Source organism: Carassius auratus, chromosome 42, assembly GCF_003368295.1.
Source record: "Carassius auratus strain Wakin chromosome 42, ASM336829v1, whole genome shotgun sequence".
NCBI classification, from domain to species: domain Eukaryota; kingdom Metazoa; phylum Chordata; class Actinopteri; order Cypriniformes; family Cyprinidae; genus Carassius; species Carassius auratus.
This window is the reverse complement of record NC_039284.1, coordinates 17509922-17526533: the sequence shown is the minus strand read 5'-3', so window position 1 is coordinate 17526533 and position 16612 is coordinate 17509922. Positions and strand designations below refer to the sequence as shown.

The following is a 16612-nucleotide window of genomic DNA, read 5'->3' as shown; positions in this document are numbered from 1 at the left end:
TCCCAGCACCATAGTGAAGGACAGCTGGGAAGATCACATCCAGGGTGCACCGGGGCTGTGAAGAGAAAAACTAAAAGAGTAGACATAGGAATCTTCTTAAAGTAAACGGTATAGGGGTTGGTGGCACACAGGTAGCAAAATGTTGTTTAAATGTAATGAAGAAGTTGTCAAAGATATGTAGGGTTCTCACCTAAATGTTGTCCAGAATACAGTTGCGTGTGTAAATTAAGTCAAATTGGTTGCCTGGTTTGTGTGTGCTTGTAGTGGTAAGTCATTTGAGATCAAATGGAAGTCTGTAGCATAAGGCTTGCCTAGATGGATGTTGAAGTCTCCAAAAGACTAAAAGTGGACTGTCATCCTCGGGGAATGAAGACAGCAGCCCATCTAACTGCTCTAGGAAGGTGGCTAGAATTTGCCAAGAGGGTGGTAAATTACCACAACCTGGAGTTTTATAGAAGCTGTTAAAGTTGAGAAATGAGATTCAAATAAATTATAATTGCATAGGTGAGAGTGGGTTGAGTATTTCCAGTTGTTAGAAATGAGCAGACCAGTGCCGCCAACCCCCTGGTGTGAGATAAAGAGAAATTGTTAGATAGAGCAGCTTGAGTTGCTGAGTCTTCTGGGCAAATCCTGCTCTCAATCAAGGCCATGATGCTGAGTGTGGATTGTAAAGAGAAAGCAGAAATTAAGTCTGCCTTGTTGACATCTGACTGACAATTTCAGAGACCCAGAGAGAAAGAAAAGGTGCAGTAGCGAATGTAGAGATAGGATGCATGTAAGCAACACTGTGCAAAACTACTAGAAAATGATTTGCATTAAATTCTCAGAAACTCATCTGGAGGAAATAGTTGGACACCTTAAATGGACATATGTTGAAAATGCGTTATGATTGGATCTTCAACAAACAAGCTACAGTTAGTCAAAAATGAATCTGCTAGAGTTCTAACCCACACATTCACAGACTCATCATCAGTCATTTAGCACTAAATCCCTCAATACATCCTCCCTTAATAATCTGAGTAAATAATCAAGTGATGAACAGATGCATTAACATGAATGTAGGTGTCTAGACCAACTGTTCACACATTCACACATTCATCATCAGTCATTTAGCACTAAATCCATCAATACATCCTCCCTTAATAATCTGAGAAAATAATTGAGAGAAGAACAGATGCATTTAATGAACAATTATTTAGCCAAAGCAACTGCTAATACCGTATCATTGTATTGATGCCATTAAGATTGTCACTGTTGTTGAGTCATATACATTGTTTTCACTTTAGTTGTGATATTTAGCTAACATAATAGTTAACATAAACATAGAAGTTAACATAATATTACAGTTTTATAATACTATTGTGATGCATACTTTTTTTTCACAGAAAATTAGTCTGACAAAATAAAAATCATCTTAATGATTTCATGATCGTGCTGGTCTACACACACACACACAGGGTTGCAAATAGGTTTTTCAGTCTGGTTCTCATGAGAGCATCTGGAGACTCATTAAACATAAATCTATACATAAAACAACTGAAGCGAAGTGAAGTGACATTCAGCCAAGTATGGTAAACCAATCTCAAAATTCCTGCTCTACATTTAACACATCCAAAGTGCACACACAGAGCAGTGAACACTAACACGCACAGACACACACACACACACACATGTTTGTTTTTGTGAAAAGTGGGGACATCCCATAGGCGTAATGGTTTTTATACTGTACAAACTGTATATTCTATCGCCTTTCACCAACCCTACCCCTAAACCTAACCCTCACAGTGTCACAGTGTCTGGGCTGTGTTCCCTGGATGTCCAATAGGTGTCCACCGTTCCCACGGTGTCTGTCATCTCACCACTTCCTGTTCCCTTATTTGGTCACCTTCCTCCTTGTTTTAGTTAATTGATTGTTCCCCCACCTGTCTCCTGTTTCCCCATTATCCTTCTGTGTATAAATACCCGGTCTGTCTGAGTCTTTGTCCCTCAATAAATAATAATATTGCCCCTCAATAAAACCTCTTACCTGCATTTGGATCTCTCCCGTGTTTCTTGTATCACTGTACGTGATGGAAGGACTCCGTCATGCAGAGATCCAGCGGTGTGAGATTTCGAATCTGTTCCCCAGCCACCATGGAGGAACGGAGGGGGAGATTCCGGAACTTAACCACCCTTCGTCAAAAGGGAAGTGAGGTGGGTGGCCTGGCGCAATTGTTTTGGACTTTGGCAGTCGGGTTAGGTTACAATGATGCAGCACTAAAGGACTTGTTTAATAATTGCCTGGATGATCCTTTGCCTCAATGGGAGATGAAGGGGTTGGAGATCCTGGACTTTTGGGGGTTTACGGATTACCTGCACCATCGTGCTCAGTGGGATGCAACAACCACACCTGAGTTTCCAGACAAGACTGCCGCCAGCCCAGCGCTACAGCACAGGATGGCCGAATCTACACCTGTGTTGCCAGACAAGATGGCTGACTCAACGCCTGAGTCTTCCATCAAGGTGCCCCCGACTCGCCATCATAGAGGGTTGAGGAGGAGGAGACAGGCGTCTACCGTTCCTCAAAGCCCGGAGGACGGTCCCGAGCAGCCCGCTGCCGTCCAGGAGGACGTACCCGAGCGGGCCACTGCCGTCCAGGAGGACGTTCCCGAGCAGGCCGCCGCCGTCCCCGAGGCGGAGACCGATGCTGTTCCGGAGGCCGAGGCGGTGCCCGATGCTGTTCCGGAGGCCGAGTCGGTGCCAGATGCTGTTTCAAAGGCCGAGGCGGTGCCCGATGCTGTTCCGGAGGCCGAGGAAGGTGCCCGATGCCGAGGCGGTGCCCGATGCTGTTACGGAGGCCGAGGCGGTGCCCGATGCCGAGGCGGTGTCCGTTGCTGTTCTGGAGGCTGAGGCGGGGCCCGATGCTGTTCCGGGGGCCGAGGCGGTGCCCGAAGCCATTCCCGATGTGGTGCCGGAGGCCGTTCCCGATGCGGTGCCCGAGGCCGTTCCAGAGGCGGTGCCCGAAGCCGAGGCGTCTCACGTCTCCACAGGCAGTCCAAAGTCAAGTCAGGTGCCCATTGACTTTCCAGAGTTGAGTCAGTTCCCGGTTGACCCTCTTGAGTCGAGTCTGGTGTTCATGGACCCTCCTGAGTCAGGGTTAGTCACCGTCGACCTTCCAGAGTCAGGGTTAGTTACCTTTGACCATCCAGAGTCAGGGCTAGTTCCTGTTGACCCTCCAGAGTCGAGTCAGGTTCCTGTTGACCCTCCAGAGTCGAGTCAGGTTCCAGTTGACCCTCCAGAGTCGAGTCAGGTTCCAGTTGACCCTCCAGAGTCAAGTCAGGTGCCAGCGGACCCTCCAGAGTCGAGTCAGGTGCCAGCGGACCCTCCAGAGTCGAGTCAGGTGCCAGCGGACCCTCCAGAGTCGAGTCAGGGGCCAGTCACCGGGGACCTTCCAGAGACAAGGCGGGTCACCGTTGAACTTCCAGAGTCAAGTCACTGGGTGGTCTGCTGCTCCGCCCTGTTGGACTCCGGCATCGACCACAGGGGCGTGGTGGTCATCCGCTCCGCCCTGGGGACTCTGACGGCGACCACGAGGACGTGGTGGTCTTCTGCTCCGCCCTGGGGGGCTTCCGCTCTGACCACACGGACATGGTGGTCTTCTGCTCTGCCCTGGGGAGGCTTCATGTTACGGTTTGTTTTCTTGTTTTGTGTCTTCACTCCTGTCCCGGTTCCCCTCTGTTAGTCTGGCCCTCCGTCCCTCCCCCTGAGCCTCCACCTGTCCGCCTCCCTCCTGGTCTCTGTTTTGTCTATCATGGAGCGTCTGGAAGCCACTCCGTAGAGAGGGGGTTCTGTCACAGTGTCTGGGTTGTGTTCCCTGGGTGTCCACTAGGTGTCCTCCGTTCCCACGGTGTCTGTCATCTCACCACTTCCTGTTCCCTTATTTGGTCACCTTCCTCCTTGTTTTAGTTAATTGATTGTTCCCCCACCTGTCTCCTGTTTCCCCATTATCCTTCTGTGTATAAATACCCGGTCTGTCTGAGTCTTTGTCACGGAGTCCTTGTCGTATGTATGATACATTCCAGAGTCTGCTTTTCCCGTGTGTTCTTGTTTTGTTTTTATATTATTGGATTTTCTGGCTTTGACCCTGCCTGGACTTTTTACCCCTTTTGGATTGCCCCTCAATAAAACCTCTTCCCTGCATTTGGATCTCTCCCGTGTTTCTTGTATCACCATACATGACACACAGGAAACTTTGAGCATTTTTACTTTCTCAAAAAAAAAACTCATTCTGTATGATTTATAAGCGTTTTGAAAAATGGGGACATGGGTTATGTCCTCATAAGTCACCCTCTCCTTGTCATACCTGTGTCATACCCATGTCATTATACAGAGTTGTGTCCTGATATGTCACAGACACACAGACTCAGACACACACACACACACACACACACACACACGGAGCAGTGGGTATGCTGCGGCGGCGCCCAGGGAGCTGTTGGGGGTTCAGTGCCTTGCTCAAGGGCACCCAAGTCATGGTATTGAAGGTGGGGAGAGCACTGTACATGCACTCCCCCCACCTACAATTCCTGCCAGCCCGAGACTCGAACTCACAACCCTTCGATTGCAAGTCTGACTCTCTAACCATTAGGCCACGACTTCCCTAACTGAGTAGCAAGGCACTGTTAAAACATCTTTGGGATAAAGTTGTGGACAGGTCCAAGTCAGGTGTCACAAGTTGGTCAGGCTCATCATCCACAGTGCACTCACTCAGACACTCATCTCCTGCACCTGTAAACCTTCCAATCATCTAATCACCAGCACCTGTTCACCATCCTCCCATCAGCTCACCTCCAAATAAATACACACACCTCAGTCACTCTCATGGTTGGATCTTGTGACTTCACCGGAACTCTCCACTGTCTAAGTTACCAGCATCGACTCCTTCAAAACTAACCTCTTGTGCTTACTTTCTCTCCAGCAATCCTCCATCTCCTTCCAGTGCTGATGATTATTCATATCGGTTTCAATAAAATTTTGCATACCACTAACCCCCTGCCTTCAGTCTGTCTGTTACAGAAGATCCATCCTAAAACAGAACGAATGACCAAAGACAGGATGGGCTGGGCTGAAGACTACATGTGAGATCTTGCTGGAGGAAAGGTCTTCAGAAGAGTATGTGGAGGAGTTGGAGCGATTCCATGATTAATACATACTTCTGGATGGGACTAGATGATGATGATCTTTTTCTCTTTTTGACTGCTGATGACTGTTGTGGACCCGTAGATTTTATGTACAGTCAGATCTCAAAAATACAGTCAGATCTCAAGTTCTCTCATCCACCTGCTACTCCCCACTGTTTATTCATATCGGTTTCAATAAAATCCTGCAGACCACTAACCCCCTGCCTTCAGTCTGTCTGTTATATCAGGAGATGGATACAAAAAGATTAAAACGCTTTCTCAATGACTAAAAGCACAGTAAAGTATCAAGAAATGGAAGGTATTTGGTGCAACACAGACCCTCCCTGGATCAGGACATCGCTTCTAACTGCATGAAAGGGCTAGGAGGAAACCAGTCAGAGAGGGGACCAAGAGGGTCCCACAGCTACTCTGAAGCAGCTGCAGGAATTTAGTGCAGCAGGGACTAGGTGGAAGGAAAAATGGATGGTGTAAAATATCATCAAATTGCCAGAAAGTAGTCAATGGGAAGAAGGTTTAACTTCCAACATGACAATGACCAAAACACACAGCTGTCTGTAATTTTGCTGTTTGAGCATAAAAAAAGATCAGCAAATTTACAAAGCTCATATTCAACTTCAAAAGGAGATATTTTATTTTGCAGAAATCACTAACAAATGACACCCCACATTCCATAATGCAGAAGGCGGACTTTCATTGCGGGAACTATTCAAGTCATTCACGTCAGACTGGGCAGAGAGGTGTTGTAATAATGCAAAATATGTGAAAAATAATGTTTTTACGAAAAACTTGTTCCAGTACACCCAAAACAAAATTAATACTTTGTAAAAGAGCATAATAGGACCCCTTTAACAGATTGTATTTGTCAATTTTCTGTGTTTCTTGCAGTAACTGGTTTCTGGACAATGTATCATTAATCTGTAACAAAGTTTATAAGGGAAGAATTTCACTTAATGAGAAGTTTTTATTAAGCAGATATGTAGAAAATATAAGTTATGGTAAGTATAATTCACAATTTTTAAGATGCAAAAGGGCTGATGATCTGAGACAAAATTAAGGCTTGAGATCAACACAACCACACAAGCCATTTCCTCCCTTGTCAAGGCTTTCTCGTAGTGACTGATATGTTCAGATATATAATAGCATCAGATCATCTTTGCATCCTTTCAAACACAACAGTTTTAAAACATGGCCATTAGCCAGCTGAAGCTATACGTATTTATTGATTCTTCTCACTGCAGGCCAAGTGTGAGGAAAAATACATTTATTGAGAAACTAGTTCAAAGGAAATGATGACTGATTGCTAAAGCCTTTAAAGTAACAAAAAATCTACAAGAAGAGACGTGTGAAGGGGTTTGGGCAGTATCAGCGTATGTGTGTGGGTTGTTTGTCAAACAGTGCTGTTCAGATGTCTGTTGTTGTGGTAGAGGCGTGAAAACAGCCTGCAGATGAAAATCGTCATTCACTCACTATCATGTCATTCAAAACATTTATTCTAGACTTTCTTCTACAGAACACACAACAAGATAGTTTAATGAATATCTGGTTTGGTGAATTCAGTATAATAGCAGTAGATTGTGTCTAGGGTTGGAATCACTGATCTATAGTGGTATTATAATAGTATAGTAGAATTTATATACATATCAGTGGTCAGAACCTAGAATGTTCCTTATTCAGATTTGGTTTTATTTTAAGATAAATGACTATACAGTAAAATAAGAAAACCTAATGACGTATGGTTCCTTACGTGTGAATTTTTCCAAATTCTGTACAAAAATACCCAGGTTTCCTGCAAAATACCTCTTCAATGGCACATGCAGTGTAGTTAAATTATAAATGATTCTAATGAGTCAGTTATTTTCAGTCTGTCAAAAATAAATAAATAAAATCTCACATGTATGTTCTATGGATTGTATGATTTTTGTCTACAGTTCCTTGTTTGACCTAGTTTCCCAGTTTTGGGAATTCCCCTCTTTTCTATTAATCAGCCTATTAGTCTTCATTTGGTTTAGGATTTATATTCCCATGTTTCTTGAGTTCAGGGTCCTGTCTAACATTGTGTTTTGGATGAGTTGCAAACCTGTTTCTCTGTATTCCTTGTGTAGTTGGATTAAATACCTTTTCCCTAATTTTGTCTTCATGAGCTCCGATAAGCAACATTCTGTGACATAAATTAAGCACGTACAGTGTTTTCTGATTACAGAATGAAAGACTCTAAAGGTGATGATACGGGGCAACTTTTTAAGCAATGTAATGACTGTAATGTGTGGGGTATTTTATGTTAAACAAACACTAACAAACTAGACGATCTGTCTTGAAATTAAACTTTGTTTACCATTGTTGCATAACGTCAATTATTGGATATTTTAGTTGTAAGAGTTACAGAAATGCTAAGATTACAGAAATGAGAAGATATGGTGTAGATTTTTCTCTCTGTACTCTCAGGGTTTGTTACTGATTCATAATGTCACATCAATTCATGAAGGACTTTTAAAATTATGACAGTTTGAGAATTAGAAATGGGGAAGCAGTTCTTGATTCTATACTGAAAACCTCAACGTGTGGTTTAGTGTGAAAACCATCAAATGCCCTGCAAGTTAAAGAGACTCTTTCTTCATGAAGGTCGAGGGAATTCGAAAAGAGTGGGTAATAACAATTGATCATTCATCTATTCTTTGAGGTTGCTTCTAGTTGCACTGGCATAAATTAGTCCCAATGGGGTGGCATTAGGGCAACCCTTTTCAAATGCAAGATTTCAAACGCAACTGGTCTGTGCAATCAGAGGCGTCATGCCCATTCAGAGAGAGGGTGCACGTGCCCCCTCAGATTTTTGAGCCAAGTGGATTTTGAATGTTGCCTCCTAAAGACAAAAGGATAAATAAATAAATAGCCTATATATATATATATATATATATATATATATATATATATATATATATATATATATATATATATATATTTATATTTAATCAGATGAGTCATCGCTAAAATGCCGGAATTTTGTTCACTCGCTCGCTTGACTGAATGCCTCTTTCTGGCGAATACTCTCACCAGAAACAACAAAGTGCGAATGTGTGTACAAATCTGTAAGATGTTAATTTCATAGTGTGAACAGCTTCATTCATTTTAATGGTAGTTTTTGAGAGTGCTTGAACTAAAATGTCTAACTTGCAATGTTTTTATTTACATTAACTTTCAATTATAAATTCACATGAAATATGAACTCAATAATAGAAATATGAATTATGTCATAGAAATATGTTATGGCGTAACACCCTTGTTAATTCAAAGTAAACACACATTTTTATGAACATATAATAGATTACATTATCAGCTTACTTTGACCATTGCACACTTTAGATCAACATAATCTATTAAGGTGGGAATCAAGATATATATGTTAATTCAGTAAATGCGTTTGGAAATGTTTAGAAGAAAAAGTAAAACATAAATACAACTTAAGTGCTGTTGTGGCTGCTGTGTGTCAAATGACCCCCCCCCCCCCAACTCGTGCCCCCTTAGAAATGATGAGTGCATGACGCCCCTGTGTGCGATGTCTGTGGTCTCACAGTGTCTGTGGTTACTTGTAAAAATAGAGGGGTTTTAGTAAGAGTGTCATCAAAGACCTTCAGCCAACAAGAGGAGAGTTTTCAGTCTCATTGTGTTCGGACTCTTTTGCCAAACAAGATGCTGCGGAGAATCATCCTGATTACCCTGCTGATATCCTCAGGTATAACTAGCACAGATCAGTTGTTGGTTATCTTTATCCACCTACTTGTCTTAATTTTGTTTGCCTAGCTGGAAAAGACTGCATAGACATATTTGGACCGGCTCAAGTTCATTGATGTGCAATGCTAGTCATGCTAAAACCAGCTTGAATGTACCTAAAGTATACATATCACATATCGCTCTTTAACTAAACTCATGTATTATATTAAATGAACACATTATGTGCTACATTTATCGTGCATTTTTTCTTACAGTTTGTGCCCTTCACTGGGAAATGCACAAAGAAGCTTCCATTGGAAATGGATTTGAAGAAAGCTCTGTAAGTCATCCTTAACATCGTTTACCATGGTCAATTTGTTTGAATTTTTAAGTTGGCATTCTGTTATTTTTCAGTTATTTTTTAATTTTCAAGCTTTCCTTGACTGCATATGCATAATAAATATATGCAAAACATCTTTTATGCAAACTAAAACTTTTATTTTGATTAATTGTGATTATTTTGTATGCGATTATTTTACACATCAAAATTCACAAACTGTTATTTGAAAATAGTAAAACTACATGACCTATTTAGGTGATGGTAGAATTTACTACTACCTTGGCCAAACAATAATATGACTGTCAGATGATTAATCACTGTCTTATGCATCGATCCCAGTCTATAGATACATTTGATGCTGTTTGATACGATTGACTCTATTCTAAATTTGACCACCAGGCCTCTATTGAGCTTTGTGAAGTCTTTTTAAAACATTTCACTCAAAAAATGTATCATATTAGAAGCTCTATTGTTCCATCCTAACATGTCACTTGCAATTGCCTTGTCCCATGAGTTGTCTGTCTAACTTTAAACCTGTTTCTCCTAATCAGCTAGCTTATAATCTCTACTATGAAGTGTTCTGGTTCTAAGCTTGATATTATCCCAGCTCATCTTTTTAAGGATGTTTTTTTCTACCATTAGTCATATGGTAACTGCTTTCATATACAGTTCTTTAGCCAAAGGTGTCATTCCAGCTAGTTTTAAATACGCAATTGTACAACTTATGTTGAAAAAACCTCAACTTGATCCAGAAATGTGCAGTAACTTTCGACCGATCTCTAAACTGCCTTTCATCTCTAAGCTTTTAGAGAAAGTAGTTTTTTCACAGCTCCAGTTTTATTTGAATTATTTTAATATGTTGGACATGTTCCAATCTGGCTTTAGATCATTACATAGCACTGAGTCAGCTCTGCTGAGGGATACAAATTTATATTGCTTGCTCTAGATTCAGGCTCTTGTGTTTTGCTGGTTATGTTACACCTGAGCGCTGCATTTGATACCATTGACCACAACATTCTTCTTGAACAACTAGAATATATAGTACTAAATATATATACTAATATATGTACTAAAGTGGTTTGCTTCTTACCAAGAAAAGAGGAATTTTTCTGTAAATTTAGGAAATTGTTCCTCGTCATCTGCGCCTGTTTTGTTTGGTGTGCCCCAGGGATCTATTTTGGGACCTTTATTGTTTTCCCTTTATACGCTGCCCCTGGCCCTAATTTTTCAGAAGTACAGCATTTCATCTCACTATTATGCAGATGATTGTCAGCTTTACTTTCCAGTAAGGCTTGACACCCCTGCTTCATTTAATGTGTTATTGGAATGTTTAGATGATATCAAGATGTGGATGACTAATATTTTTTTGCAGCTAAATGAGGATAAAACAGAAGTTTTAATTCTCGGTTGTCCGGCAGATTGCTCTCCTGCTCTGAAAGCACAGTTAGGTCCTCTCTCAACAAATGTATGCAAACAAATCAAAAACCTTGGAGTGATCTTTGACTCTTCACTATTCTTTGATGAACAACTTAGTGTGGTTATTAGAGGAAGCTTTTTCCATTTAAGATCTATTGCAAAGTTGAAGAATTGTCTTTCAAGCAAAGGCTTAGAATTTGCAATTCATGCTTTTGTAACATCACGATTAGATTATTGCAACTCTTTTCATTGTGGTCTTCCTCAATCTTCACTTCATCTCGATTACAAATTGTTCAAAATGCAGCTGCAAGACTTTTGACTGGGTTTAGAAAGAGGGATCATATTTCTCCTGTTTTGGCATCCCTTCACTGGGTTCCCATTAAGGTTCAAGTTGATTTTAAGATCCTTATGTTTGTTTATAAAGCATTGTCTGGCTGTGCACCAAGGTATATTTGTGATCTTATTGTGCCATACTGTCCTGCTAGGTCACTTAGATCTTCAAATCACTTGCTTTTAAATGTGTCACGAAGTCGCTACAAATTAAAGGGTGATCGAGCCTTTTCGGTGGCTGGGTCCAAGCTGTGCAATGCTCTCCCTTTATCATGAGAGGTCTGTGTCACAGTGTCTGGTCTGTGTTTCTCTGGGTGTCCACTAGTGGTCTCACTTCCCCATAGGCACCTCAACGCAGGCATTACATTTCCCACAAAGCCTTGTCCCTTCATCACGGTAATTGGACACCTGTTAATTGCACTCAGGTGTCTTCACTTTCATCGTCATTATCCTGTCTATTTAAACCGGTCAGTTTTCTGTCTGTGTCATGGAGTCCTTAATTTCCGTCACCTGGTTTCCTGGTGTTTCTAGTTTCTTGCTCCTGTTTGTTTGTTTCTGGACTGATTTTTGGTTATGACCCCTCTACTTGTTTTTGGGTTCAGATTTTTGGATTACCCAATAAACACACACTGCTCTTGGATCTCTCGTTTCCTGTGTCCTGATCGTTACAGTCTGCTCCTTCCTACATTTTTAAATCTACTCTGAAAACACATTTTTATTCTTTAGATTTGGAAAGTTGTAATAGTTTTTTTTATATAGTGTAGTCCTTCTATGCACTATGTACAGCACTTTGGATCAATATTTATTGTGTTAAATGTGCTTTGTAAATAAAGGTTGTTGTTGTCATATACTGAAATGAAACTTCAAGAGTGTTTGCAGGATGCATAAGCTAGACAATGTGTTTTAAACAGCTAGTCATGCCCATTTTTAACTGCTAATTCGATTCTAAATGTCATATAAACTATTGATACTAAAATACTGCCATATGTTGATATGTTAGGGTGAGATAGAAACAGAACAACTCCCTGGAAAGTGCTGGGCTTGCAAGTGGGTGATGAAGAAACTGAAAAAACAGCTCTCCAATGGAGCCACTCCGGTCGGTATCAGTACTTTCTTATAAGCTTTAATAAATTAATGTGAGACTAATGACTTCATTTCCTACAGGACGACATAAAAAATAAGCTGGGGACGATCTGTGATGAGATTGGATTCCTTAAGTCAGTGTGTAGGAAGTTAGTGAACCAGTTCACGGACATTCTGGTTGAAGAACTTTCAACCACTGATGATGCCGGAACCATCTGTGCTAATATTGGTGTTTGCAAGAAACAGGCATGGAGTTAATGAGTTTATAAAAGTTTAAAAATCATATTTGATAAATAAAAAAAAAATGCATAAGGCTTTTTTGTTTTTTTGTTTGTTTCCGAAAGGCTTCCCCCCCTGAGTTACTATTGTTCTAAACCCAGTTTGTAACCCCGGGTATGGAACGTTTCACAGTTCTAATTTAGAAGCATGGTACACTCAACTAAAAAACAAAAAATAAATGTGTTAAAGAAACTTTAATGTTGTGTGACATGATACTTTTACAAATAAAGGATGATTCAATTAGTGTTTTATTGGTCTGTTTCTTGGTCCATTAGAACCACACATTAATATCTTGTGCCTATTTCAAACTTGTCTCTGAAATTTCAATAAAAACAAATTTACAGTAAGAATAAATAGAATATAATTGGTTATAGTCAAGTATGAACAAATAAAAAAACAGCAAACATGCTACAGCAAACAGTATTTACAGACAAATATTTTAAAGCATTTGTCCATTTGCCTGACAATTATTTTAGCCTGTCTTTTACCAATCATTATCAGTTTGTTTAGATGGCTAGTGACACATCCAGAAATGTACATTTTGCACTAATGAACTTCTCTATCAGCTTTTCATGTGAGATACAATAGCTCTGAAACAATAGCATGTCTGAATTGTCAGTTAAAGTAGAGGGAAAGTACTGTCAAATTTCCTTTGAGTTTAAACATTTTGAGTCAAGTTCACGTTTTTGTGGTTTGAACCTACAACCTGTCATGCGGTCATGATTTTAGTAAAGAGTACACGAAGAAGGAGTAGGAAAAAGGAGTCTTTAAGAGCAGTGATTCCAAACCCCCGGTCCCCGGACCGGTGCCGGTCCGTGTACCCGTTAGTACCGTAATTTTAGTAATTTTGCCAGAATAATTTTTTATTCATTTATTTTTTATAATAATAATTGCCTTTATTAAATGCTTTTTAAGTGCTATGACATGTCATGTTATTTACTCCAAAACATAAACAATAAATATAAGTGGTGCCCACAGAATAACATAGGTTTCATAGACAATTGGACGAGCTTTTGGGGCAGACCTGACCTGTTTAAAAGAGATGGTCTTCATCCCTCCTGGGGTGGTGCTGCTCTTCAGTCTAGAAATATGGCACATAGTCTTAGTGTTTATACTTGACTAACTGGGGCCCAGGTCAGGAAGCAGACAACTGGCTAAACCGACCGTCTGCTAGCTGCCTCCCGTCACAGAGGTCAGTTAATTCTCAGCACATAGAGACTCTTTCACCTAGATATCACACTATAGAGACTGTGTCTGTTCCCCGAGCTAGAAAATACAAAAAACGTCCAAACCAAGTTAAGGTTAACAATTTAATTGAGGTTCAACAAATAAAAAACAAATGCAATATGGATAAACAAATGATAAAGCTTGGCTTATTGAATATCAGATCCATTTCTACAAAAACACTTTTTGTAAATAATATGATAACTGATCATAATATAGATGTGCTCTGTTTGACAGAAACTTGGCTTAAACCTGATGATTACATTATTTTAAATGAGTCCACCCCCCCAAGATTATTGTTATAAACACGAGCCGCGTCTAAAAGGCAAAGGGGGAGGAGTTGCTTCAATTTATAATAACGTTTTCAGGATTTCTCAGAGGGCAGGCTTCAAGTATAACTCGTTTGAAGTAATGGTGCTTCATATAACATTATCCAGAGAAACCAATATTAATGATAAATCCCCTGTTATGTTTGTACTGGCTACTGTATACAGGCCACCAGGGCACAATACAGACTTTATTAAAGAGTTTGGTGATTTTACATCCGAGTTAGTTCTGGCTGCAGATAAAGTTTTAATAGTTGGTGATTTTAATATCCATGTCGATAATGAAAAAGATGCATTGGGATCAGCATTTTTAGACATTCTGAACTCTATTGGTGTTAGACAACATGTTTCAGGACCTACTCATTGTCGAAATCATACTCTAGATTTAATACTGTCACATGGAATTGATGTTGATAGTGTTGAAATTATTCAGCCAAGTGATGATATCTCAGATCATTATTTAGTTCTGTGTAAACTTCATATAGCCAAAATTGTAAATTCTACTTCTTGTTACAAGTATCGAAGAACCATCACTTCTACCACAAAAGACTGCTTTTTAAGTTATCTTCCTGATGTATCCGAATTCCTTAGCATATCCAAAACCTCAGAACAACTTGATGATGTAACATAAACTATGGACTCTCTCTTTTCTAGCACTTTAAATACAGTTGCTCCTTTACGCTTAAGGAAGGTTAAGGAAAACAGTTTGACACCATGGTATAATGAGCATACTCGCACCCTAAAGAGAGCAGCCCGAAAAATGGAGCGCAGCTGGAGGAAAACAAAACTAGAGGTATTTTGTATTGCTTGGCGGGAAAGTAGCATATAGAAAAGCATTAAAAACTGCTAGATCTGATTACTTTTCTTCTCTTTTAGAAGAAAACAAACATAATCCCAGGTATTTATTCAATATAGTGGCTAAATTAACGAAAAACAAAGGCTCAACAAGTGTTGACATTTCCCAACACCACAACAGTAATGACTTTATGAACTACTTTACTTCTAAAATCGATACTATTAGAGATAAAATTGCAACCATTAGCTGTCAGCTACAGTATCACATCAGACAGTGCACTATAGACCCCCTGAGGAACAGTTCCACTCATTCTCTACTATAGGAGAGGAAGAATTGTATAAACTTGTTAAATCATCTAAATCAACAACATGTATGTTAGACCCTATACCATCTAAGCTCTTAAAAGAGGTGCTTCCAGAAGTCATAGGTCCTCTTCTGACTATTATTAATTCCTCATTGTCATTAGGATATGTCCCCAAAACCTTCAAACTGGCTGTTATTAAGCCTCTCATAAAAAAGCCACAACTTGACCCCAGAGAACTAGTTAATTATAGACCAATCTCGAATCTCCCTTTTCTGTCCAAGATACTAGAAAAGGTGGTATCCTCACAATTATATTACTTCTTAGAGAAAAATGGTATATGTGAGGATTTACAGTCAGGATTTAGACCGTATCATAGTACTGAAACTGCTCTCCTTAGAGTTACAAATGATCTGCTCTTATCATCTGATCGTGGGTGTATCTCTCTATTAGTTTTATTGGATCTTAGTGCTGCATTTGACACAATTGACCACAACATTCTTTTGCATAGACTTGAACACTTTGTTGGCATCATTGGAAGTGCATTAGCATGGTTTAAATCGTACTTATATGACCGCCATCAGTTCGTAGCAGCGAATGAAGATGTATCATATCGATCACAAGTGCAGTATGGAGTACCTCAAGGCTCAGTACTAGGGCCGCTACTCTTCACGCTTTATATGTTACCCTTGGGAGATATCATCAGGAAACATGGTGTTAGCTTTCACTGTTATGCTGATGATACGCAGCTCTATATTTCCTCGCAGCCCGGTGAAACACACCAATTTGAAAAACTAATGGAATGCATAGTCGATATAAAAAATTGGATGACGAGTAATTTCTTACTGCTAAATTCAGAAAAAACAGAGGTGTTAATCATAGGGCCTAAAAACTCTGCTTGTAATAACCTAGAACACTGTCTAAGACTTGATGGTTGCTCTGTCAATTCTTCGTCATCAGTTAGGAACCTAGGTGTGCTATTTGATCGCAATCTTTCCTTAGAAAGCCACGTTTCTAGCATTTATAAAACTGCATTTTTCTAAAAAATATATCTAAATTACGGCCTATGCTCTCAATGTCAAATGCAGAAATGTTAATCCATGCATTTATGACTTCAAGGTTAGACTATTGTAATGCTTTATTGGGTGGTTGTTCTGCACGCTTGGTAAACAAACTACAGCTAGTCCAAAATGCAGCAGCAAGAGTTCTTACTAGAACCAGGAAGTATGACCATATTAGCCCGGTCCTGTCCACACTGCACTGGCTCCCTATCAAACATCGTATAAATTTTAAAATATTGCTTATTTCTTATAAAGCCCTGAATGGTTTAGCACCTCAGTATTTGAATGAGCTCCTTTTACATTATACTACTCTACGTCCGCTACGTTCTCAAAACTCAGGCAATTTGATAATACGTAGAATATCAAAATCAACTGCGGCCGGCAGATCCTTTTCCTATTTGGCGCCTAAACTCTGGAATAACCTACCTAACATTGTTCGGGAGGCAGACACACTCTTGCAGTTTAAATCTAGATTAAAGACCCATCTCTTTAACCTGGCATACACATAACATACTAATATGCTTTTAATATCCAAATCTGTTAAAGGATTTTTAGGCTGCATTAATTAGGT

At 40.0% G+C, this 16612-nt stretch overlaps 2 protein-coding genes across 3 annotated transcripts in view; one reads left to right on the top strand and one right to left on the bottom strand.

Moving 5' to 3' along the window:
• LOC113060912 (neuronal PAS domain-containing protein 3-like) overlaps positions 1 to 16612 on the bottom strand; it is a 783891-nt gene that overhangs the window by 386806 nt on the left and 380473 nt on the right. The window lies entirely within an intron of this gene.
• On the top strand, positions 8786 to 12574 carry LOC113060931 (antimicrobial peptide NK-lysin-like). The gene is made up of 4 exons (XM_026230200.1): positions 8786 to 8907; positions 9161 to 9225; positions 11972 to 12067; positions 12136 to 12574. Exons 1-4 carry the CDS (start codon positions 8865 to 8867, stop codon positions 12310 to 12312), a joined length of 381 nt encoding a protein of 126 aa, XP_026085985.1. The 5' UTR covers positions 8786 to 8864; the 3' UTR covers positions 12313 to 12574.